This window comes from Symphalangus syndactylus, chromosome 18 (assembly GCF_028878055.3).
Source record: "Symphalangus syndactylus isolate Jambi chromosome 18, NHGRI_mSymSyn1-v2.1_pri, whole genome shotgun sequence".
NCBI lineage: Eukaryota > Metazoa > Chordata > Mammalia > Primates > Hylobatidae > Symphalangus > Symphalangus syndactylus.
The window spans coordinates 55,725,572-55,751,801 of record NC_072440.2 but is presented as its reverse complement, the minus strand read 5'-3'; the positions used below and the strand labels follow the sequence as shown (position 1 = coordinate 55,751,801).

The 26,230-nt window shown below is 50.6% G+C and overlaps 1 protein-coding gene across 15 annotated transcripts in view; it reads left to right on the top strand.

Annotated features, from left to right (window-relative positions):
* The window catches only part of MICAL3 (microtubule associated monooxygenase, calponin and LIM domain containing 3), a 237,686-nt gene that overhangs the window by 136,460 nt on the left and 74,996 nt on the right, over nt 1-26,230 (top strand). For 7 of the 15 annotated variants that reach the window (XM_055253677.2, XM_055253676.2, XM_055253680.2 and 4 more), the window contains exons 14-21: nt 1,096-1,208; nt 1,299-1,361; nt 2,764-2,937; nt 13,102-13,209; nt 15,801-15,908; nt 16,632-16,818; nt 22,558-22,646; nt 23,560-23,647. In XM_055253677.2, the coding sequence (XP_055109652.1) occupies nt 1,096-1,208; nt 1,299-1,361; nt 2,764-2,937; nt 13,102-13,209; nt 15,801-15,908; nt 16,632-16,818; nt 22,558-22,646; nt 23,560-23,647 (930 nt within the window). Of the gene's footprint in view, nt 1-1,095; nt 1,209-1,298; nt 1,362-2,763; nt 2,938-4,752; nt 4,837-13,101; nt 13,210-15,800; nt 15,909-16,631; nt 16,819-22,557; nt 22,647-23,559; nt 23,648-26,230 lie in introns of all 15 variants that reach the window. The other 8 variants (XM_055253686.2, XM_055253684.2, XM_063623279.1 and 5 more) reach the window with 2 other exon arrangements.

The window sequence follows — 26,230 nt, the reverse complement described above, 5'->3', positions numbered from 1 at the left end:
TCCCTTTTCTTGGAATTCTCTTGTCTCCTCCATGTCTGTGATCCTGAACCACTCTTGTCCCCCTTCTTTCTTCTGTCACTGTGCCTTCTCTGGCTTCTTTCTACTCCTACTTCTTAGCACTTCCCAAAATTCTTTGCTTGGGTCTCAGCCTGCTGCCTCAGGCTCTCGTAGTGCTACAAAAAATATTCCTGTTGTCATTAATTGTCCCTTAGAGTAAGTGTAGTGTGAGTCTAGAGTGTTGGCTGTGGGGTCTGACTTGGATTTACAGTATCCCAGGCTTCCACTTGGCCTTAGGCAAGTTACTTAATTTTCCTGTGTCTCACTTTCCATCAACCTATCTTGTAAAATGGGATAATGGGTGTAAAATGGGGATAATATGTATAATTACACTGTGATGTGCCAAGAAGGATGTTTGGCCAGTGGAAGTACTTAATAAATGTTAGTGATTTACTATGAATTAATGACTGTTTTAAAAATTGCTATTGTTACTAATGAAACATTGAAATCCAAAAAGCTTGTGTTACCACCCTCCAGTGCTTTCCAGCCCATATATTCTTGTAAGGATCTGTGGCTTTTCCTGGTTAGCCATGCCGTTCTTACAACAGAAAGCCACAGCTCTAACACTGACGTACCCATTCAGTGCCACCCCCATCTGTGTGCAGCTCAGAGCGTGACATTTGCCTACACTAAAACCAGGAACCCTGAGTTCGTCGCCTCTCTGCTTTTCTCTCTCCCTCCCTCTCTGTCCTGAAATTTTTATCACAAAAACGAGCCTTCAGCACTCTGCTGTAACTAACAATCACAGCCAGCTTCCAACTTTTGAAAAGCAAAAGTGCAGGTTTTGGTAACTGAAGTAGATTGGGAAGAAGAGTCATTTTTGTTTATGTAGATGAACAAAAGAAGGCTCAGTGTCCATACCCAAGTATGCATTTCCTCTGTGGCTTTTCCTACTGAGACCACATGCTTGTCATGAAGCTGATGAACCTTTAGAGCCTTCTGAGGCTCTGCGAACCATCCACGACGCAGAGTAGTTTTGGTCAGATTTTGCGGCACCCTCGAGGGCTGTGCTTGAACATCACTGGTTTCTGTTCCCAGACACCTTGGACCTAAATGCCGAGGAGAAAGCAGTCCTGATAGCCAGCACAAGATCCCCTATCTCCTTCCTCAGCAAACTTGGCCAGACCATCTCTCGGAAGCGTTCTCCCAAGGTATGTGGAGGAGTCTCTTGATTGGCTGCAAAGCTAATGTCAAGGTATGTGTGGCTAGAATAATGCAGTTTCCCTCCTCCCTTGGTACAGGATAAAAAGGAAAAGGACTTGGATGGTGCTGGGAAGAGGAGAAAGACCAGTCAATCAGAGGAGGTGAGATTCACTTGGGGAATTGCTAGAATGGTCATGTGGAATAGCCCTTTTTGGTTAAAATTCTTCATTTCCACATTGGTATTCCTAGGTCTTTTCATATGCATCCTTTATGAGAATTTCTGTTGGGCTTTTTCTTTCCTTTTATTTTCTTTTTATTTATTTTTTTGAGACAGAGTCTTGCTCCATTGCCCAGGCTGGAGTATAGTGGTGCGATCTGGGCTCACTGCAACCTCCGCTTCCTGGGTTTGGGTTCAAGCAATTCTCCTGCCTCAGCCTCCCAAGTAGCTGGGATTATTGGCATGTGCCACCACACCCAGCTAATTTTTGTAATTTTTTTTTTTTTTTTTTTTTTTGAGACAGAGTCTGGCTCTGTTACCCAGGCTGGTGTGCAGTAGTGCAATCTCGGCTCACTGCAACCTCCACCTCCAGGGTTCAAGCGATTCTCATGCCTCAGCTTCCCAAGTAGCTGGGATTATAGGTGTGCACCACCATGTTCTGCTAATTTTTGTATTTTTAGTAGAGACGGAGTTTCACCATGCTGGCCAGGCTGGTCTCGAACTCCTGACCTCAAGTGATCTGCCCACCTTGGCCTCCCAAAGTGCTGGGATTATAGGCATGAGCCACCACACCTGGCCAAATTGTTCTAATTTTTTAGTAGAGATGGGGTTTTACCATGTTGTCCAGGCTGGTCTCAAACTCCTGGCCTCAAGCGATCCACCCATCTTGGCCTCCCAAAGTCCTGGCATTACAGATGTGAGCCACCATGCCTGGCCTCTCTGGTTTTTTCTGTGGATGTTTGCCTTTGTTTAATTTTCTCTTTTTTTTTGAGATGGAGTCTCGCTCTGTTGCCCAGGCTGGAGTGCAGTGGCGCAATCTCGGCTCACTGCAAGCTCCGCCTCCTGGGTTCATGCCATTCTCCTGCCTCAGCCTCTCCGAGTAGCTGGGACTACAGGCGCCTGCCACCACGCCCAGCTAATTTTTTGTATTTTTAGTAGAGACGGGGTTTCACCGTGGTCTCGATCTCCTGACCTCGTGATCCGCCTGCCTCAGCCTCCCAAAGTGCTGGGATTACAAGCGTGAGCCACCGCACCCGGCCACCTTTGTTTAATTTTCCAGAGCACACCAGGGGTGCACACATGTGCACCGGGGCCTCCTTGTCTCTTTGGATCACACGTGTTCGAGGGCAGTGGCTTCCTGGAATGTGGCAGTACCAGCACAGGTCCCAGTACTCTTTATACGGCTGTAGCTCCAGGCTTGCTGTCTCCGTGTGGACACGGGAACCTTGAGAGCTGAGCCAGACCACCAGCCCCCATGCCAGGTCCTGAGTGCACTTCTGTGAGGGAGGGGCATGGGGGGAGCCTCCTGTCATAGCGCCGGGTTCTTTGGGGTTGGCATTGACCAGGAGGAAGCTCCTCGGGGCCACAGAGGAGAAAGACCGACTCTGGTGAGCACTCTGACAGACAGGAGGATGGACGTTGCCGTTGGAAACCAGAACAAAGTGAAGTACATGGCGACCCAGCTGCTGGCCAAATTTGAAGAGAATGCACCCGCACAGTCCATTGGCATACGGAGACAGGTAAACCCAACCCGTGCCTCGCCCACACCGATTTGGTCAGGTCACACAAGAAGGGGGGATCTTTTCCGTCCATTGAGATGGGCTGTGTCACAGACCCTGGGGTTCATAGGCTGGCATCTGGCTTTCCCTTACCTGACTGCAGCAAAGGGGAGCCCTGTATATGCTTGCTTCAGGCTCTGAGGATTGCTCCGTCCTCAGCGTTCAGGCCTGAGGTGTCCACTGACAAGAATCAGCAGAGGGATCTAAAAAAATCTGTATTCATATACCTGTACATCTGTATACGTGTGCAGACATATTTAAATTCTAGAGAAGTACACATTTACTGAAGAAAATGCTGAAAAGTACAGTAAAGGTAATTAAGCCACCTGTAATTCTGTTAATATTTTCCTGCCCTTCTTTCTGGTGTTTTTTTCAGTGTATTCTTGTTTTTGTAGATGGGGATCATTCTTAACATATACTTTTCGATTCTCCTTTTTTTAATTTAACCGTAGGCATTCCCATGTTGTTCCTGCTCGTTACAAGCACCTTCTGGAATGTGTGGGCATCAGGCTTCTCTTAGCTGTTGCTCTACTGTTGGATGTTCGAGTTGTTTCTCATCTTTGGATAAACGTTCTTATGATAAAGCTTCTTTTGTGTGTTGCAGCTGTTTCCCGGGATATTTTCCGAGGAATATGAGCATTGAGTGCTAAGCGGCACTCCCACACGCCATGCATGCGAGTGCATGGCAGCAGCTTGTGGCTTGGGGTGTCTTGGTTAGGGCGTGTCTCTCCCCTTGCTTGTCTAAAAGTCACTCTGACTTCTTGCAAGAGGCGGGGCTGGAATTTTGGAGATTCACACTGAAAGTGTCTCATAAATCTCCATGATAACTGGAGAGAGCAGCCGGAGGGCAGGGGCTGCTTCTCTGAATTTCCCTTCTCTCCGTCTTTTCCATGCCCATCAGCCATTCTTCCTATGGACCAGATGGGTGGGAGCAGCTTTGCTTGGAGTCTGGCCATAATTAACTACCTCCCACATCTAGTCTTTGCATGCCAGTCTTTTCATGCTGTGGCTCACAGAAAAGGTGGTGATATTCATTGATAAACAATTGAGGTTGTCTGGAGGCTCTGGCAGCCCCAGGTGCCCCTGCCTTGGGAAGGCTGGAATGCTGTCCATTAGAGGAAGGTTGCCTCTAAGAGAAGGTTGCTTTCCTCATTTTGGGTGGGAATATTAGTTTTCCAAATCAGAATGAGTGGTTTAGACTCAGAGAACATTTAGCTTGGAAAAGAGATGACGCGTATTACAGCTTCTGTTTCCCTTTTTCTGTTCTTTTGCATTTGCTTTTGGTTTCAGGGAGGCTGTTAGCTTTGCTTTAGAAGTGTGACTTTCTGGCCGGGCGCGGTGGCTCACGCTTGTAATCCCAGCACTTTGGGAGGCCGAGGCAGGCGGATCACGAGGTCAGGAGATCGAGACCACGGTGAAACCCCGTCTCTACTAAAAATACAAAGAAATTAGCCGGGCGTGGTGGCGGGCGCCTGTAGTCCCAGCTACTCGGAGAGGCTGAGGCAGGAGAATGGCGTGAACCCGGGAGGCGGAGCTTGCAGTGAGCCGAGATCGCGCCACTGCACTCCAGCCTGGGCGACAGAGCGAGACTCCGTCTCAAAAAAAAAAAAAAAAGAAGTGTGACTTTCTAAGAATGAATCCTCCCTCTTCTCCACAGTTCGCAGATGTGGGGCTGTCCCCTGTAAGTTCTTTCTGTTCTTCTCCCACCTTAATGTATTTTTATTTTGTTTTGTCTCCATGTCCTGTCCCCACCCACACTTGGCCTGTGTGTCCCAGCTGACACAAGAGCGTGGGGCCAGCCAGCCGTCCTGCTGCCTGCCTGGGCAGGTTCGTCCTGCCCCCACCCCCCAGTGGAAACAGGTAAAGGAACTGCCAGGGCCAGGATGGGTGCTGTCTCTCCAGGCCTTCCTTCCCCTCCTCCTGAGCCAGCCAGGGTTCAGGCCTATGCTCTGGAATCCTAGCTCATGAGGGCAGGAAATCTCTGCTCATTCGAGTAGTAGCTCTGGAAAAGCATTGAACAGGCAGTGCTGATTGATTGCATGGTTTATGGGGATTTGAGAAAGAGTTAAAAGGGAGACTGTTGATTTGGTTTGAAACTCGCTGAAGCTGTGTGGTAGGTGGCTCACCCAAGGGTACCCGCGCTCTTGGGTTTGCTGTTGTCACATTTGTCTCAAGTTGACTTTTTTCTAGCATGTTTCCTCGTGACCTTGGTAGAGAGAATTCTGAGTATGTCAGGCCTGAGAGTTGGGGTGTAGAGCCTTTTACATTAAATAGGAGAATGTTATCCAGGAAAATAGTCTGGAACTATGAGTTTGTGTTTGTTTTAAATCCTGGATGAAAGTATTCCTGGACATTTTCTTGGTGTTTTCTCTACATTTAAATTAATGTTTTTGGAAATTTTCACTAAAACTTTGTCAGGATCTCCTGGAAAACTGCTTATCCTAAGTAGTACAGAATAGGGCAGGTGACGGCATGCGCTTTCTAAGAGCAAACCCAGCAGAGGAATTGGGAGCCCCAGCTGCGTTTCCTCCATGTCACAGCTGAGCAAGTCCCTGCTCTCGAGTGGAGCAAGGGTTGGCTGCCTCGTCGTCCAATATAATTTAGGTCTGCTGAGATGCCAAGAGGGATGCCGTCAGTGCCTTGCGTAGTCGGTCTCCCCAGCCTCCTGTGCTGTAAAGTGACTTTATTGTTAGGAGATACTGAGGAGTGGTGAGTTGGGTTTTATTTAAATTACTTACATTCAGGCAAAAGTGTTCCTTTGTAACCATTCTTTGAAACATAGCACATTAAAGGCAGGGCCCAAAAGGCTGAGATGGAATTTTGGGAGCAGTGTCCAAACTCACAACAGAAGACGAATTCACTCTTTCTCTGTGCATGAGGGAAGTCTTCTGAAAAGTCTTATTGGAAGTTTACTTGCATTTTATTTTCTTAACCTTTGCCTTGATGTCTAGGTGGAAGATACGATTTGAAAGATGATGCTTAGTTGAGGATCTGTTGCAGGGGAAAGTGAACTCTAAATTGGATTCCAAAACCTCTTACAGTATTCATAACGGGTGCCTGAGGTGGGAGGAACAGAGGGAGAGGGAGGTCAGGAGTGACACAGGCGAGTGGGGGAACAGGTGGTTGTGGCTGGAATAGCACTGAGGGGCTGCCAGAAGCCCTCTCCCTGGAGAATGTTGGTAGTCCCTGCCAGTGCAGCTTGTCACTTGAGTCAGTATGGTCATGGTGGAGTAGGAGACTGGCAGGCTGTATGGGCAGTGGAATAGAACCATGAAAGTCAAACGCAGGTTCTGTGGGATGGGCACCGGAGATTACAGTTGGAGACAGTAGCTGGGCAGATGTATAAATGACACTTGGTTGGTGAGAAATCGTTAGCGGTGAGAACCCCGTTAGGTTCTTTGGTACGGGGGATATCCAGTAGGGATTTGCGAATTTACCAGGTGGCAGGGAGATAGCAGAACCAGAACTCACAGTTCTTACGTCCATGTGAAATGTACAGTATTCACATAGAACTTCCTCAGCTCTGAATCATGCATCTGGGCCTTCTAAATTTACCTCCTGAGAGTTGGAGTTGCAGTGCCAGATACTTGCAGAAGCCTGGGACAGAGGCACTCCAGTGGTACCCAGGCCCTGCGTCTGATGCCCCCCATGGCTGGCCCTCCGCATCTCCCTTCAGGAAGCAGGGCTGACCGGCAGCACCCCATTGTGACTCATGGTGCTTCTCTGGAGGTGGTTCAGAGGCAGGAGGGCATTGCCTGGCAGGGCAGTGATAGCTGAGTTGACAGAAGGGCCCGCTTCAGCCTGGGTCATCGTATGGAAGAGGGAAAATAATAGCAGCTCAGCCTGCCAGTGGCTTCTCTTTATTTCCTTACTTTGTAAACACTGTGGCTCTTCCCTTCCCCACCCTTTTGCCTTTTGATCTCAGAAACACATCCTGAAGGCAAGCTCTGTGCGTTAACCAGCCCTAGTTTGGAAGTAGATTGTCATGGGAGCTCTGAGCGAGTACGGGGCTGTTTCCCCAGGCCTCGTGGCTTCCCTGCTCCCCCGCTCCCTGCATGCTGCCCCATGGGTCACCTGGGCACAGAGAGATGAGACTTTCCCTGGAAGGTATCAGAGAGGCCTGGGAATGTGTGATTGTTTCTCAAATACCAGTGGCTTTGTAAATCGTAGACAGACTGTCGAAGGGAATACAGAGGGGGCAGAATGAGGGAAAAGCCAGGGACGTGTATATGGCATTCATATGTTAGTGAGACACATTTAATTTTGACATCATGCTCCTGCCTTTCTTGTATTTCCTTGTTAGTTTCCTGGAGCCCTTTGAGCCTCTGTGAGTGCAGGGACTGAGAGGAGGGCAGCAGTGCCAGCCACTGTCACAGCTGCTCCCTGAAGGGGCTGCTGCTTTGCTGCATTGGATGCACGTGACCAAGCCCTTGAGAGGGGGTCTCTGTGTCCCCTCTTAGTGGTTGGCCTGTTTGCCCTCTCTACTCATCAGCAAGCCTATTTCTTGTATCCCCAACTTCCCTGAGAAAACTGTTGCTCCCTGGCACCTGGAAAGTGCTGCACCATTGGTTCTCCCCAGTCCCGCAGATCACCTCTGTGGCTGTGCCTATCAGAAGGTGCACGTCCCACCTGGACCCACGGGAGACCACTGTGCTGCCCTCTGAGGATGCAGGGGCAAGGAAAGGCTTCCCTGGGGTGCTTCTGACAAACACCCTTCAGTCCTCCCAGAACCAGCTTCCACGTGGCCACTGTTTAAATAATGTTCTCTCTGTTTGTGTCTGTTGGTGTAAAAGCAACGGGAAAAGGAGTGTTCTCGGACCTGCCCCAAAAAAGTGATCACCCTGTCTCCTCCCCCTACTCCACCTCCCTGTCGGGCACGTGGCAGCCAGCAGGTGATCCTCTCTGCATGCTCCGTGTTCTTGTCTCTGTCCGCCTGCCTGTCTGTGTAGGTGAGTAGTGTAGAGACCACGTCACTTTCCCTCTTACCAGCAATAACTGTCAAGAAGAAAGGCCATGCGTAGAAACTGTTTGTGGTGGAAGCAACTTTTATGGCCCTCAGGATGGTGCATCCTACATTCACACCTGACCCTGGCAGTCCCACCCGCATCATGGAAACACGACTGTCCCACCATGAACTAGAAGTTCAGCTATAATTGAAGTTTGTCATGCATCCGAGGCCCAGGAGCCCTGAGAGCAGCCTGTTTTTCTAAAACCCCACTGAAAGCAGCCCTTTTCTCTCGCTGCACAGTGAGGTGGGGTACGGCCTTTGGGCACTGCCGCAGGGCTTCTCCACGTGAGTTTTGTTCCTTCTGATTCTGGGAGCTCCGCCTCTTGCCCGTTCAGCATCTTCCAACAAACACTCCTCCCGCCTGCCTCGCACGCCAGGCACAGCATTCAGGAGCGGCCCCATAGCCAGCCGCAGCCGTGGCCAGTGAGGACAGCAGGCGTGTGTCTGCAGCATGTTTGTAGGATGGCATTGTTGACCTTCATGGTATGTTTCTATAAAATGTGAGTTTCAAGAGCAGGATCTATGGAAAGACATTTTCCCACCTAAGGTGGCCTATGTAAAGTGTGACCGTAGTAACGTGACTGATTTTAAAGGCCCCTCCTGCGTCCATGGTTCTCAGAACTGAGCCGTTGCAGGTTGAGCAGCTGCTGGGTGCCTTCATCTGCAGGAGAGCTAGCTGTCCTCAGCATCCGCTGTCGCCTGGGAAGCACGCTCAGTTCTTCTCAAGCCGTGTCTCCGTCAGTTCTCACAATAACACTGTGAGGCAGGTGCTGTTACTGGCTCCGTTTTACCAGGGAGGAGACTGAAGCATAGGGTGGAGAGGCCGTGTCACGTGTCTGAGCCACATAGTAAGCAATGCAGCCAGATTCGAATCTGGCTTGTGGGACCGGGGCTACGCTCCAGCCTCCCTCTGCCCACAGAGACATTATGCTCACGGGTGCCAGATAGGAGCAGCCATGTCAGAGGCCTTGCGGCTGTTTTTCCACTCGCATGTGGCTGTAAGGTGAACCCTTAGCCAGCCAAAGAGTAATGCCAGCAGCCTTCCCTGGTCCTGTGATTGCCGCTCCTGGCTCCTCGGATAAGCAAGGCCATGTCCCTATCTGCAGGTCTCTACCCTTTCACATATACCTTCCCGTCCATTCGCCAAAAACACATTCACTTCTCCCTTTAGTAAATTATGCTTTGGCCCAATGCTCCTATTCAGGGACCACTCCCCACTCTGGAGTTTCCTCTGGACTGCTGTCTTATCATTTATTCTAGCCAATTTCCACCTCCTCACCTTTGCTTTCTAAAATGTCTCGTTGTGGAATGTGTCACCCTTTTAACCTGCCTCTCCTTCTAAACCTTCCATTTGATGCCTCTGATCTTATGCCACTGTGTGAAGGAAATATGCTTGTTCCACCTTTGTACTAACCATAGTTCTTTATTGATCCGTGTAGCTGGCCTCATCGGAGGCTGGTGGGGGGCGGAATGGCTGTGCAGAAGGTCGGCCTTGTATCATGGGATTTGATACAGATGGGATTATGGTTACCTGGGGATGGGGTTAGTAGGGGAAGGGGATAGGTGTCAAACTCTGCATTTCTGCCCCTGAATTTCCCACTGTCGTTTAGTAGGTCCAAATAGAGTGAAATGCATGGAGCTTAAGTTTCTACTTTGTTGCCAACAGACATACAGGGATCTTGATGCTGACAACCGTGGCAAGCAGAGCCCCCACCATGAGAGGGTAAAAGAGCATGAACCCGTGGCATGGGATGCTGAGAGCCAAGCACACGGGGCACGCTGTGGTGGTGGGGCAGCGGGAAGGGATGTGGGGGACAGCCCCCTCCCCTTGCTTTTTGCACTCTCTTGTCACCCAGCCAAGAGCCAGAATTCTTTTTGCTAGCAGTGTTGACCAATGCAAATAGCATTCACTGTCAAGCAGTCACCCATCTGGCATTCAGATGGGATGCTGATCCTAAATGTGTGTGTTCTTGTAAAGGGCCTTAATGACTTCCCATTTCTGCCCACTGTTCCACTTCCAAGACCATACTATTTCTACCCCCAAACTATGTTCAGTGGTAGAGTAGTAGCATTGGACTGTCAGATACAACTTCTTAGGGAGAGGGTCTAGATCACTATTCAAGTGGCATTCAACAGTCACGGATCTTGAAGTGGAAATCCTAAGAGAGCCAAAGCCCTTACCAGCGTGAGGATTTTTCCAGTGGGATGAGAATGAGGGGGAGAAAAGTAGGTGATGGCAAAATGGGGCTGTACCCGTGGAAAGCTTTAGTCTTTTCTGAAAAACTGAGGGGAGAAATTACTGATTGCAGCTGGCCATCATATAATGTGAGGGATAGCCGACATGCCCAGTCAAAGAAGCCGGCTTACTTTATGAAACTTTTGTTCTTGTTATTCCTACCTTTAAACATCTCCAAGTGGGTATGGCTCTGCAGCTAGCGGGAAGGATCATCTCTAGATATTAATCTCACAAAAGCCATTTTGGCTTCTAACTCCCTTCTGCCTTTGCTCTCTGAGAAATGCAGTTATGGCCAAGCAGTAAATTAGGTTACCCCTCGGACCCGATAGGAGCTAATCATAGTGCCATCTTCCTGCGCCCTCTCACCAGGCTAGCAGCGGGCAGTGTGTGTGCTGCCTGAACCTGGTGCTGGGTCTGGGAGAGGAGGCTGGGCTGGAGGTGGGAGTCTTTCCCACCCCCTTTCCATGGCCTCACCCCACTGTGCTCACCCTTTCTGGGGCTGCTCTCCCACGGTGCTGTGTGCCCAGCCCCTTTCTCCCTTCTTCCCAGGCTGTGTCCCCTCAAAAAGGAAAGCAGCCCTTTTCATTGAGCAGGGCAGTGCCCTCCATTTTGGGGATTGCGTATTTAATGAAATGCTGATAATGTTTAATGAAACAGTGCCTAAAAGAAGAAGGGAGGGGAAGGCCGGGCGCAGTGGCTCAGGCCTGTAATCCCAGCACTTTGGGAGGCCGAGGCAGGCGGATCACGAGGTCAGGAGATTGAGACCATCCTGGCTAACACAGTGAAACCCCATCTCTACTAAAAATACAAAAAAATGAGCTGGGCATGGTGGTGGGTGCCTGTAGTCCCAGCCACTCTGGAGGCCGAGGCAGGAGAATGGCATCAACCCAGGAGGCAGAGTTTGCAGTGAGCCAAGATCGCACCACTGCACTCCAGCCTGGGCGACAGAATGAGCCTCAGTCTCAAAAAATAAAAAAGAAGGGAGGGGAGCATGTTGAACAGGAGAGATTGGCAGTGAGAAACAATTTGAAGTTTAGGGCTGCAGTGCAGAGAGGGGATGAGTTAGGGTTTTGAGCTCAGGAGGCAATAAGGCTTGCCAAGATGTTTCTCTCTTTTTCCCCCGAGCTGGTTTCTGCACTCCTCGGTGCAGGGCTCCAGGCTGGATACTTTGGAGGACACTACTTAAGTTCTTTTCTTGGACTCTGCTGCCATCCTCCATAACCTCCCTAACCTCCATAACCTCCCTAACCTCCATAAACTCCATAACCTCCCTAACCTCCATAACCTCCCTAACCTCCCTAACCTCCATAACCTCCCTAACCTCCCTAACCTCCATAACCTCCATAACCTCCCTAACCTCCATAACCTCCATAACCTCCCTAACCTCCATAACCTCCCTAACCTCCCTAACCTCCATAACCTCCCTAACCTCCATAACCTCCCTAACCTCCATAACCTCCATAACCTCCCTAACCTCCATAACCTCCCTAACCTCCATAACCTCCCTAACCTCCATAACCTCCCTAACCTCCATAACCTCCCTAACCTCCCTAACCTCCATAACCTCCCTAACCTCCATAACCTCCCTAACCTCCATAACCTCCCTAACCTCCATAACCTCCCTAACCTCCATAACCTCCCTAACCTCCCTAACCTCCATAACCTCCCTAACCTCCATAACCTCCCTAACCTCCATAACCTCCCTAACCTCCATAACCTCCCTAACCTCCATAACCTCCATAACCCTGCATGTGCACTCACCCTCTCTGCCCTATCTCTACCCAGTCCCCCACTCCTCCCCTTGGCTCTGACTGCTCTGCCCCCCAGGGGGCTGCTGAGTCTCTCTCTTGCTTCCTTCTGGGGGGCGGTGCTTACAGCCGTCCTCTCCAGCTCTCTTTGGGGCCTGTGTTGCTGAACCCAGGGCCAAGGAGCTGGCTGAGTGTCTGAAGCAGAGGCTGTTGAAGTACCAGGTAACTGCCACTCTATGTCGCCACCCCACGGAGCTATGAAGTGCATGTGGCTGAGGTAGGGAGTGTGACCCATCTGGCTTGGAGCTGGAGGAGCAGAAGGCTCCCTAGCACCATGACTTAATGCTGTCCTTCCCACCTGTAAATAGTTCATTCTGAACCTGGTGGGAAACGAAGCAGTTACTGGTTGCCAAAGCTTTCAGTCACTGCCTCACTGTGGGGACTGGGTTCCTAGCTGCATGGGCCCACGGCTAAGGGAGACCCTTGCCCAGTTTTGTTACGTGTGCTATGTGCAGTCTGCAGAGGAGTTGGGCTCAAGTCTTTTCTCCTCATCTTTGCTTGGGATTCAGCTGGCTCTTTGGCAAGCAGAGCCTCTCTGAGCACTAAGCGGAAGGAAGAGATGCTGCATTCCTGGCCCTTCTGTAGAAGGAGCGAGCTTCACTCTAGATTTGCTGTCTCTGCTGCCTGCTACTTCTAAGGCCAGTGGGGTGATGGGGTGGTGGGAGAATCTTTTTGCCCTGGAGAAATCCCAGCTCAGGCCGGGGGTTGCTCTCGGCAGAGCACAGAGCATGTGAGTCGACAAGCCGACCCCCTGCCCCTCCTGCTGGCTGCCTTACCCACTCAGAGGGAGGCCGAGGCTGTGCCGGGCAGCCCACAGCTGCGGGACCACGTTCCAGGGTGTGCTCTGCTGCAAGCCTGAGGGAAGGACAGCTAAAAGCAAAACAGAAGCCTTGCATGGGCTACTTATGCTTCTGGAGCTACTTTTTTTTTTTTTTTTTACTACACATGGTATTTAGATAAAGGTCTAGAGTAAAAGACTCTACAACTGCCAACCATCTTATGTTCAGAGGTCAGTGTGTGACTTAATTTAACATTTCCTTTACTTCTGTTTTTCTCCATCTTGTATTTTATAGCCAGAGCCTGAACCACCTCGTCGATTTTTTGTCGACCAGTGGGAGCTTTCTCTTAGTCTCCGCTCCTCTGCCCGCCCCGCCTCTCCCTCCTCCGACTCCCTCCGACAGGTAGCATGGCCTAGGACTCACTAAAACTCTGCCCTCTGCAGCCTCCACTCACGTCACTTTCGCAAGTGTCACGTACCCCAGGAGGTTGTAGCATTCCTCGCTTGGGCCCGTCTCCTGTAGGGAGCTGGCTGCATGTGTTGCTGTCTGCCTGTGTCGGTCTTGTGTGTGAGGTCTGTGGCACATTCCTCAGCTAAAGTGGCTGCTGGCTTTCATCCAACTGTATCTGACACATCCAGGTCTGTTGATGTGAACCCGCTTTGATCCTATTTCAACTATATCAAATAATGATAAATGTTTTTCAGCCATTGGCTTTTTTAACTTCACATGTCTTCCAAAATAATATGTATTACAAAGTAGGAACCACAGTGTAATTAAATCACCTCAATGGAGGGGTGACGATGCGATATTCTGGCTGCCTATTGTCATCATTTGAGGAATGAACGCGGCTGTCACCTGAAGTAGCGTTGGTCCAGTTGTACGGAGTTTCTAGAGAGATTGGAAGGTCTCTTTGCCGCTCCTGCTGGTATTTCCCGTGCCTAGATTGACGCCGGACTGCACGGCCTATGTGCATGGTAGCATATGCACGTGTATGGTGTGCGGCGGGATCTGAAGTAGTGCTGGTCCAGTTGCAGGGAGTTTCTAGAGAGATTGGAAGGTCTCTTTGCCGCTCCTGCTGGTATTTCCCGTGCCTGGGTTGACGCCTATGTCCATGGTAGCATATGCACACGTATGGTGTGCAGTGGGATCGATCCCGCAATTGCCACATTTCTGCTATTTTTTATGAGTGATGAGAAGGAAACCATCACTTTTCATGCCAGAAACAAATAGAACTTGAGTCTTCACCTCTCTTTCAGGGGTACTTGTCAGTGTTGCCGACTTGCTGAGAACTGAACGTGGCAGATGCCTTTGTGCAGGCAGCCCCAGGTTTAGTTCAACTAATCCCAGATGATTTAGTTCAGGAGAGAAGAGTCCTGGCTAAGCAGTGAGGGCCCAGGGCTGGCTTGGTGTCCTGGCTTCATACTTGGCATCTGGCCTAGACTCCCCCGTGCCTGCTGCAGAATGAGAGAAATGCCATTTTCTGCTCCCTCAGTGTCAGCTGTTAAGTTATCTGCTCAGCTCTGCCTGGTGTCTGTCTGTCCCGAGCCTCAGTTTCTTTAGTGTCCCTAAAGAAGGTTTAGATCTGAGAGCCACGTGTTTGTCTTGACCACTAATAGGTATAATCTGTGAAGTTAATGGGCAAATGGCACCAATCCTTGGGAATCTTATTTTTGAATTAAAAACCATAATTGCTTCTGCAGTTCAGCTGAGCCTTGAGCTGAGCCACAAGAACAGCTTCGTGATGTGTGCATCTGTGAGCCCCTCGAGCGCCTGCTTCCCCCTGCCCAGTGCTTCTGTGATTTTTCCTCACACGAGACCTTATGCGTCTGTCCGTTCAGGCCATGTCCTAAGGGGGCTGTTGGCATCCCCAGGATAATGGCTCATGGTGAGTTTCTGAGTCAGAATTAGGGTCAGGTTCCCCCAGGGGGCAGGGAGCCCCCTTAGTCCATGAAGTTCATGAGAGGAGCATCACCCACATGGTGGCGTGGCCATCTCCACATGGAAGGGTGACTTGGTCATGGGAGTCTCTAGAGGACTTCCTGTTGGGACAGGTCAAGGCGGGGCTGCCTGGGCACCCAGCTTAGGTATGGGCAGGGCGGCTTACGATGGAGACGTGGAACTTTCTCCTGTGGTTTCTTCAGTGTTGCCAGAAAGAGGCTTGAGTTGGTTGGGTTTTTTTCTCTTACCTTTCTTCAACCTCTAAAATAATCCCTCCTGGCCTAGAACACATTCCCACCTCCCTGGGCTGGTGGAGCAGCTTGGCTGCATGGCCACACTTCGTGGCCAACATGCTCAGCCCAGTCTAGAAGGCTTTGGCCTCAGCACCTGGATGGGCCACACGGGCCTCATCATGCTGCCCTCAGACCCCCAATAACAGCAGGGAGAAAGGGCTGAGAAGGCTTCTTCCAAAATAGCCTGGGAGCGTTCGCTGCCTGTGGCAGGCATTGTGGGGCCAAGCATCAGGAAGCAGGAAGAGCTGGCGATGTGCGCTACCCATACAGAGGCGGCCTGTGCAGGAGCAAGCGTGGTTCCTTCTGAGTGAGGAGATGGCCTCCTGGACTGTGAAAGACGGGGTCAGCCTGGGCACCGCTGCGTGCATGGGGGTGCCCCTCGAGTTCTGTGAACGCAGCCCAGCTCCGCAGGACCCAGGCCCTGCCTGCCCGTCTCTGTGCGCGTTCGCCCTGCCTTCTACCACCATTCCCTGGAACTGTGCATTCCACAGAGATGGGAGAGACCCAGTTCTTCCCAAGGAAGACACTTTCCCTGCAGCCGTCCTACCTGTGCCGATACCCCTGTGTGGACACTGACGTGATGTTTTTCTTCCACCCGGTTTCCCTGCCTGTGAGCACTGTGTTGGCATGGTTTGCTGCTGCACCTTGTATTAAATTGCACTTCCCAAAGATTTCTTTTTTTCCCGTGTCTTCTTAATTTATGTATTTTTTTTCCTTCTCATTTCCCTTCATTCTGGTCATTTTGTAATCTTCAACCGATAGAAGTATATAAAGATGTACACGGGCGGAGTGAGCTCATTGGCTGAGCAGATAGCCAATCAGCTTCAAAGGAAAGAACCACCCAAAGCCCTTCTAGACAAGAAGGAACTGGTAAGAGATGCCTCCAGGCACTGTCTAGCTAGACCCAGCACAGCCATGGGAAACACACCTGTGTGCTTGGGTCACTTATAACTTGTGTAGCCCGTGTATGCTATGCAGTAATTGCTTTTGAGGTTGTCTGGGTTTTGATACCAAATTCCTAAGACTGCAGTAGTTGTTGTGTGAGTCCAGGGACCCACATATATTCACGTGAACTATGTCAACACGGAATAGATACAGATACAGCTACCCTCAGAACAGAACTCTGCCAGCGTTTCCATTTGAGCTGGGGACCCTCGGGCCCCTTCCTGCCTTATTCCATGTGCGTCTTTTCCATCATGCCCCTCCCGTCCCTTCTCGCCCCTCTCCCTCCATGGCTGTTTCTCTAAGACTCTTTCTTGTCAATATTTCGCAGCGTCGCCAGGCTGTATCATAGCATTACTCAAGTCTGGTGTGAAGTACTGTGATGCTGGCTCCCTCGTCAGCGGCAGGCTGGCCCGGGCTTTCGCGGTTGTGCCAAGTGTTCTCTGTCAGCGCGTGGAGGCAGTGACTGTGGCGGTGCCGTCACTCTGTGGCAGAGCCAAGAGCAAAGTTGACCATAGCCAGTTAGTAGTCTGTCTCAAAACAGACCCCTTAGTGAGGGTTGGCTTTGCTCTCGCCAGGCTGTGCCTCTAGGAGGGCCTGTGTGGCACTCCCTGAGGTGCTCCCCTTCCTCCCGACTGCCACCTCCTGCAGGGCTCCATGAAGAAGGAGTTCCCGCAGAACCTGGGAGGCAGCGACACGTGCTACTTCTGCCAGAAGCGGGTCTACGTGATGGAGAGGCTGAGTGCCGAGGGCAAGTTCTTCCACCGGAGCTGCTTCAAGTGCGAATACTGCGCCACCACCCTGCGCCTCTCGGCCTACGCCTACGACATCGAGGATGGTGAGACACCCCGCGCCTCCAGCCCCACTGAGAAACTGTGCTTGGACAGTGTTTCCATCTGAGCTGGGCGCCTTCGGGCCCCTTCCTGCCTTATTCCGTGTGCGTCTTTTCCGTCATGCCTCTCCCAGCCTTTCTTGCCCCTCTCCCTCCATCCCTCTTTCTCTAAGACTCTTACTTATCAATATTTCCCAGCGTCACCAGGCTGATGAGAATGGCATGCATTTACCTAAGTCATTTCTCTGACTTCAGGGATACTTACTTGCTTTCTGACCTCAGGGTGGGAACCTGAGATAAAAGGAACACAATAAAAATAAGGTTTTTTGTCTTTACAGAAGGGGACTTGCACATTCATAGAAGTCACATATTTTGCCTAAGGTTGATGATGACAGCAAGTTGGAGCTGGGTCTCAGGCCCCTGGGTTCTCAGACCTTTGCTCTTGGAGATGTCTGCAAGGTGGCCCGTGTTAACACCTCTCTGGCATCTGTCTGATCTCTCTCTCTGGTGGATTGCGAACCGTTGCACAGGGCCTGAATCTGATTTACTGTGGTGTTCAAGGCCTGGTCTTTGGCAACATGTGCTGCCAGTTTTACAGTGAAAAGACCTTGATAAGGTAAACAGTAGAGAATTCTGCACACAGATGATAGAGCCATCGTGATGGGCAGAGGCATGCTGGCCGCCATCTGAGGACCCTGCATTGATGACCCCCAGCCCCATTCCTATAGGATGCTGGAGGGACTTCGTGGGAGGCAGTCTTATAGATTCCAGAGGAATGAGGGGCCTAGATTAATAGGAGAGGCAGTAATCTTTATAAGGTGGCATAAAGACCCTGACATTGATAGAAGATTGCGTGACTGTGAGATTTTAAAGTGAGGTCATATAGGAGAGGGGTGCCATGCAGTTAGGACCTAGTCACTTCAGCTGTCCTGAGGGTGAACAAACAGGCCTCTCTGTTAGAAGGAGCAAGGAAGGAGCCCAGAGAGGTGAGCCGAGAAAGGCTGACTCCTGTCATGGTGCCTGGCCCTTCTACTATGTTGGTAAAAAGCACTCCCGAGTCGGGGAAGAATGGAAGAATTAGGACGCTGTTTAGATAAGGCAGGCAGATTGTTTGCTGTCAAGTCTTCTGTTCCACCTCTCCCACACACCTGCTCTCTGGATAGCTCATTTGATCTCAAGGATGGGGCCTGGCAGAGGGAGCCACCCAACCTCGCTCAGCTGTCCCTGATGCTCAGGGTGTTCTAGTTAGCCTCTCACCATGGAGTCTGCCCGGAAAGAAGATGTCGCAAGGTGCAGCTGATTGATCTACGGGTACTTTTGCCCATGGGTGTGTGTGCATCTTTGCTGCATTCTGTGAAAGATGCAGAAGTATAATGTGTGCCTCCAGGAGCTCACTGTTCTATGGGGATGAGACCCATGAAGAGTAGCAGGCGACACGAGCGTGTGCAGCGAAAGGCTCGGTTACACAGCCTAGATTGTCGCTTTGTAGAAGCGCAGGGGAGGAGGAAATCTGTGAAGCTCAAGAGCATCTTGGAATGACCTCCCTGACCCTTGGCTAGACTTTGAGAGAGAAGGGTATGGTGGCTGAGTAGAGGGCAGGGGTGCACACCTGGCAGGAGCTCGGGTGGCAGTGAGAGGCCGAGACAGGATGAGGCCAGCCTAGTTGAGTGCAGTATTCTTAACACTGGAGCAGAGAAGACAGCTGTTCTAAACCAGCTCCCCAAATTTTAACCCAGATAAAATTTTCATCAGCTTAGCCCCTCCACAGTCCTCCCCCTCATCTGTCAGAGGACAGATGGACTACAGCCAGGAAGGAACTTTAGGGGCACTGAAGTTTTAGACTGTTTTTTATCCAAGTTGCCAAGTGTCTCAGAAATCTAACTGAAGAGGCTCAGAGAACAAATAAGCTGGGGAGGTTGTGGCAGGAGGAAGTAACCGAGGCCTTGTGCTGGGCCCCAACAAACACATCACGCCCTTTGTCCTCACAACAACCCCATTAGATAACTCTTTTTATTACTGTAATTAGAAGTCAGGAAGCTGAGTTCGGAGAACTTGTATGTTGTTTGTCCAAATTGACACAACTAGTAATAGCTCACTTGCACCAAATGACACCTGAGATTCATTCCAGGTCAGAGATTCAGGGATTGTGACTCCAGGCCTGCTGCCAGCTCCATACTAGTAAATTAAGAATCATATTTGAAGATGTCCCCGTGTTTTACTTGTGGTGCTATTTGTTCTGTCTTCAGCTCTTTCTGGAGGATGCCGTCTGCTCAAACACAGAGCTGCTCTTTCTGTTTTTGCAAAGCACTAGCTCATTTGTGATCACTGCCAGCTCTTAAGACAAGGACTCAAAATTAGTGTCAGGCCCTTCCCTGTCATCTTGAGAAGAGACACACATTACCTCCACAGGTGGTGTGTTCAGGGTGGCCCTCGTCAGTGACGAGCCCGAGACTGTCTCCATCCCTGCAGCAGCCTCCAAGCCAGCCATGCATCTTCTGCTTGGACCACTGGTCTCCTTGCCTCTGTTACACCCCAGTCTGTTTCCACAGAGCAACCGGAGGGATTTTAAAAGGTGTGACTTGGATCTCACCGATGTCCTAGCCACTGCCGTGCAGACAGAGCCCACAACCTTGTCCCAGGTGGAGAGAGCATTGCGTGTCCACCCCAGCCTCTGCCATCAGCTGCCCCCAGTGTGCTGCACTCTGCTCCAGTGTCTTTCCATCCCATAAGCGTGATGAAGCCACTGCTCCCTTAGGACGTGGCTCTGCTCTGTCCTCTCCTGGAGTACACCCCCTGGTCTCCACAGAGTGAGCTGCCTGTGTTCCACATCTCCATGTGGTGCTCCTCAGAGAGGGGTCTGGCTCTTTTGATAGAGGGCAGCTGCGCAGGCACCGGTGCGCCCGTGTGGTTCTCCACACAGGGCTCGCGCTGTCTCATCTTATCCATGCGTCTCTGGAAAACCAGTCTGTCTGCTTGCCTGGGGGCTCTCGGTGTTCAGATCGGTAGCTGTCATACGGTGGCACTCAGGCCTGGGTGAATGAATGAATGAACGGCCCACTTGACCTTGGGTTTGCCCTGTGGCCATCTGTTTTCTCCGTTTCCCTTTTCCAGTCACTCCCATATTCAGTTACCAGGATTCCTTAATTTGGACCATTGAGAATCAGTCACTTGACTGAATCACCCACAATTCGTAGCTAATTAAAAACATAGCAAGGCTGGGTTTACCACTGAGGCAAGCATAGTAGTGTCGTGGTGTGGTAGTGCAGGCTCTGGCAGCAGCATCCTGGACCACATCCACCTCTGCGGTTCACTGACTGTGGGACACGCTGGGCAGGTCACTTGGCCTTCTGTGCCTCGCTGAGAAAGAGGTAGGTACTAATGGCACCTGCCTCACCAGCTCGTTTAGGGATTAAATGAGTTGATAGATGGAAAGCAGTTAAAATAGTGTCTGGCACTTGGCAAATGTTAGCATTAAAATTAGCTTTTTTTTTTTTAAATTTAAAAAGCAAAAAGTGCCATCGTGTTGAGTTTGGGAAGGGATATGGGGAGATGCGTACACGTGACTTGTGCCACCTCATTTAATATCTCCACCTATGAGGTGGGTGCTGTGTTCTTCTCCATGGGAGGAGACATTTTCCAAAAGACAGATTATTTCACACGGCTACTGAGCGGTTGAGACAGTGTTGGAACGGAGATCACTCTTAGCGCTCACATTCCTCGCATCGTCTGTACTGCCTTCCTAGAGAAAACATTTTGCTGGAACTTTTTGATTAGGCTTGGAGGACTTGTTTCTGAAATGTTAACCTCTTTTCTTTATTAGTTTAGGTTACCAGAGCAGAGTTCAAGGAGGATTCAGTTGAGTTCTATGGAGTTATAGTTTAAGATCTGGGATTCCACTTTTGCAAAAACAAGCAAATTAATGTAGGAAAAAAATAGAAGGAAGAAATGAAAGCCATGATAACATTTTAGTTTTCTGATACTGTAATAAGCAAGGCTGTTGGTTACAAGTAATAGAAACCCAGTGCAGATGACAGTTGAAGCCTTAACTTTACAGCTTCCATCCAGATAGCAGTCCCCAGGGAAGGGCTGCCCCTTCCCTCACCTCCCTCACCATCCCCATAACGTCTCCAGCGAGCCTGCATTTAGCCACATGCCAGTCCCCAGAGCACCCTGTCCTGGGTGGGGTGGAGGGAGTGAGTTGCCGAGTGGCCTGGGTCATGCGTTACTGGTGGTGGAAGCTCAGGCCACGTGGTTGCCAGCCCGTGTCAGAGTCTCATGGAGGAGGGAGTGGTATTTCTTAAAGAATGAGATACAAAACAGACCAAAACAAGTAGTGCATGATCCAAGCACTCATACATCTTATCTTATCCTAATTATTGGTGGCCAACATTTACAAAAGCTGAGTGGCTTATTCAGATGGGAAAAGGAAGTTGTGGCCAAGCTCCAGGCAGCAACCTGTGGCTCCACTCCCCTGGTGGAGAAACAAGCGGTAAGACTGGCAGGCTTTTGGCTGTCAGGTGTTGCCACTGTAGAGTCTCTGCATCTTGGCCAAGTGCCAGTAGCCAGTGAAACATTCCATCTGAGAAAGTATACTAGGCATTATGAAAATTACTTAAGATCTGTGTCTTTCTAATAGATTTATTCAGCATCGGATAGGGAGTGCAGGTAAAACAAGTCAGTTTCTCTGAAGGAAAAGAAGAAAGATACAATCAGATCATCAGGGAAAGGGAAAGGGAAGAATACCATCTTACCTTTATTTTCTTTGACTTTTAGGTCCTCTTATTGTAGCTTTGAGATCGGGAAAGCTCATTTGTCTAAGAAGCACTCTCTACAAATGAGGAAAATGAAATGGGATTACTTCTGTTTCAACAGTTTCTGTAGTAGGGTTTATCACTTGAGATTCAAAAGTCGTCGGTTGCTCTTTAAGTGAGAGTAAAAAAGAGTCAGAAAAAAATGACCATGTGGGTTAATTCCATTACCAGAGTCATGGGAAAAGCCAAGTTCAGTGGTGTTCAGATTTTTCTGACCACACCCCCCATGGGGATGCATGTTACCTTGAGACCCAGACACAGCTGCAAGTTCCAAGAAATAACGTTTTATTCTCATCATGCCACAGTTCACTCTGGTTTCTATTCTGTTCTGTTCTGTTCTGTTCCGTTCCATCCTACTCATAGTCCATTGCAGTATTTTTTGTTTTCTAATGTCCTTTCCTGCTGATCCTGACCCTCTGAGGGGACTGGGAGGGGGTGAGGGATAGGGTGCGGGAGGGGGAGCAGCAGAGATGGGCCTGTCAGAGCCAATGCCAGGCAATGCCCCACCCCTGCAGCCTCCACCCCTCCACGCCTCCACCCCGCACTTGTATTCATTCTTGGTTTCCCCAGCAATGCTACTCCCAGCGTTTCATGTGACCACATCTTTGTTCCTCACACACTGCCACTTTGTTTGCTGGCCCTGCCACACAGGCCTCACATCTTTGCTCTGGTCACTGATTGGGTGATGGCTCAATGGCCTTCACATTCCCAAAGGAAAAGACCCCCTTCAGGCCAAGGGAGAGGAGGGCTAGAATCAAAGTTTACCCGGAGGAACTGGCTTCTCTGGACAAGAAAGCTGGGCCCAGGGAAGGCTGGGTGGCTTGATGTCCTTGTGAGGCTGGAGGAGATGGGAAGGAGTGGCTGAGACCAGGGAGGCATATTCGGGATCTGTGCCTGGCTCATCGCCTCTGTCCCTGCCTCTTGCTGTCTGCAGGTAAATTCTACTGTAAGCCACACTACTGCTATCGACTCTCTGGCTACGCACAAAGGAAGAGACCAGCGGTGGCTCCCCTGTCTGGAAAGGTAATGGTGACCATCCTGTAAGTGGGGAAGAAGCAGTGGGTGTTGCATCAGTGTGGCTATGGGCCAGGGGTGGCCAACCTGCAAACGCCCCTGTGGCCTTGCCTCTCCTGGGAACGGGGAGGGCCCAAGATGCAGTGGCAGTCCCGGGTGGGGAGGGAACCATCTTTTCATGGATGATCTGAGGTTGCCTCGCTAAGGTGAAGGCTCCACCTGCCGCCTGAGTCAGACCCAGGAGATGATGCAGCTCTCTGTCTCAGCTGCATAGACACCTGCCTTCGTCAACACACATCTTTCTGAGAGGACACCCTGCCACTGGGGTGATGCCTCCTCATGTTCCACATGATTAGAGCTTCCTCCAGAAGGGCAGGGTGGGAGAGGAGACTGTCGGGAGGATCCCTCCGTGGCCCCACCCTCACTCCCCACACCCAAAGGGCGCCCTGCCTGTGGGGCCTTTCACTGGTTCTGTGAGTTATTTGTCTGCAAACTTTTTCCCTCCTTATCCTCTTTTTAATGAGGGTGGCTTCTCCACCTGTCTTTGTCGAGGTGAACCCAGCAGTCTCTTCAGCATGGCTGCCACCTTGGCAGCACGCCTGCCTGTCAGTCCCCCTTGAGGGCTTCTGTTGCCTGCGGAGGGACTGGCAGGAAGAGGTGCACCTAGATGGATCTAGACTTTGACTCCCGGTGACTCAGGAGGCTGAGGTGGGAGGATTGCTTGAGCCCAGGAGGTCAGGGCTGCAGTGAGCTATGATGATGCCACTGCACTCCAGCCTGGGCGCCAGCAAGGCCCTGTCTCTTAAATAAATAAATAAATAAAATTTAAAACTAGCCTGTCAGATTGTCAGTGCCTCTAGGGATTTGAGGATTTGAGTGCATCAGTCAGAGTCACTCTTCTTTTTCTCATGAACTTTCCTAGGAGGCCAAAGGACCCCTGCAGGATGGCGCCAGCACAGACGCAAACGGACGGGCCAACACCATGGCCAGCTCAACTGAGAGAACCCCAGGTAGCCTCACTTCCTTGTTTGGCTGGGTGGCGCGTCACTCCCTCGGCCTCTGTGACAAGGCCAAGGGCATGAGCCAGCACCTCCAAAGCAACATTTCTTCATTCGGGCATCAAGTGGCCCAAAACCCTCTGGACTCCTTTTTCATGTGCCAACTGCTTGCGTTCGGAGTCCCCTTTCTCTATGGCCTGTCAGAGGTGCTGGTGCAAATCAGAGGGGAGTTCCACTGGCAGGCTGTGGCCCAGTGATGGGGCCGTCCGGTGGGCGGCAGAGCCGTGAAGTGCTGTCCATCAGCCCCGTCCCGCACCATCACACCTGAGGGCGGCCCAGGTCCTGTGTAGGTAGATAGGAGCTCGCAGGCGCTCAGACACTGCTCCCATCACCCGCCCTGGTGAGGCCAAGGCCACTCGGCCTTCATGCAGTTTGCTTCCAAGCTCCTCTGACGGCCTGGAGCTGTGTTGATTAAGCCACGTGGTCTGGCTTTGCGTTCACCTTCACTTAAGATTCTGCGTCCGTTCCCTGTCACTGTGTGTGGATGAGCTGTGGCTGCTCTCCTGTCTGCCCTGCACCGTGATGGGACATGCCCTGTCCTGACCCCTTGGCCACTGGGCTTCTCATGAGGGCCAAGCCGTCACCTGTCCTACTTTCATGACCACTTCCTTGTGTTGGGAGGTGAACAGTACCATCTCTACCTCTATAAACACATTTATTCTTGTCATAGCATGGCAGGACTTGCAGGGTTTGTGGGTACCAGGCCTGTTGGGAAGAAATATGTAGGTTTTTTCCTTAAAATGGCCTCTCTCAGCTCCTTGTAAAACTTGCCTGTGAGATGCGTCCAGAGCTCCACAAACTGCCGGGTGTTCTGAATGTCCCACATGCAGCTCCAGGTGGTTCACGGCCCAGGGTCACTGTGGCAAGAGGGGGCCAGCAGGGCTGTGTTTCTGTGTCACACTTTCCTCTTGTTCAAAACACATGTATCTTAAGCAGCTATGTACAAAACTCATAAAAACTAAAGATGGTCAGCCGGTGCCAGGAACCGTGGAGGAGGAGTTGGTCATAGAATTTCCGTGGTGGGACAAGAGAATTACCCATTTGGCCTTCAATGAGAGGTTCCCAGAGTTGCATCCTTTCCCTTCCCTAAAAGCTGGTTCATGTAGGCCTTGTGGTGCTCATTCTGGGAGAGGGAAAACGTGCCCAGAGGCTAGGCAGTGCGCCCTGGGAGCAGTGAACTGGAGGCTGAGACCCGGCAAACCCCAGCTGAGCCAGGTGAACTCAGCTGCTGCTGCTGCACATGCCCGCATTATAATCTGAGCAAGCTTTTTAAGTACCCTGCAGGTGGGACCAACATTTTATAGCCATGTTTCAACCATTAATGACTTTTAAACCTACAGTCTTGAAGATCTTTATAATCCATCTTTCTCGTGAAGTACCAACAGGTCTTTGCAGCTGACACTCTCAAAGCATGGGCAGAATCACTGGTAGAGAAAAATAACCAAAGGGGTCTAGACAGAGACTTTGGCTTTATGCTATAGAATGTACATTCAGTTGGAGAGAGCACCACCTTATTAGTCTGGGCCCTATTTCAGCAGAGATGGATTTTCTGAGGAACCTGACTACTCAGTAGAACAACTCAAAAGAAACTAAACTTTCCATTTGGGTTTGGAGTACAGAACATTTTTTAAAAAGAATTAAACACAATGAAGTTAAGGTTATTCCTGAATGAAGCCAGGTTTGCTGACTTTCCCATCTGGTTGAGGTTGCCATTCTTGCCACCTAATTGAAAGTATAATGGATTTCAGATTTTTAGGAGTTCTAAAGAATTACGGGTTCCATAGAGAAAAAGAGGAAGAATGTTCTACGTAGTGGGGAGAGAGGATGAGAGTTGGCAGTATGGTTAAAGAACAAAACCACCAAGAAAGAGTCAGAGCCCTAAGGACGTCTCTGTCCACGTGGTTCTTGATTCTGAGCCAGAAGGTGACTTGGTATAGCACGGGAGTTCAAAAGGTGGTGTCCCAAAGGAATCACAGTGTGGACCCTTACAGTTAATGACAGGCACTGTCCCCCAGCTTGGGTGGCAAAGGCCAGTGAGCTCAGGGCTGAGGGGCTTACCCTTCAGCAGCTCAAAGTCCGGAACATCTTAGTCCGGCAGCTCAGAATCCAGGGCACCTTGCCTCCCGGTGAGCTCACTCTGCTGCTAGCCTCGGTAGAAAAGGAACAGGATTATGGGCAGTATTTTATGGCTGGCATGAAATAGGTACCTTTTTCTCCTTTGATAGAGATTTCCTTCTTTAAATATGAAACTGAAGCTTTGATGACTTAACTAGACTTCCTTTTAAAAAGTTTCAGAAAAGCTCAGGTGTGGCCAGGCAGGGTGGCTCATGCCTGTAATCGCAGCACTTTGGGAGGCCGAGGCGGGCGGATCGCAAGGTCAGGAGATCGAGACCATCCTGGCTAACACAGTGAAACCCCATCTCTACTAAAAATACAAAAAAGTAGCTGGGCATGGTGGTGGGTGCCTGTAGTCCCAGCCACTCTGGAGGCTGAGGCAGGAGAGTGGCATCAACCCAGGAGGCGGAGGTTGCAGTG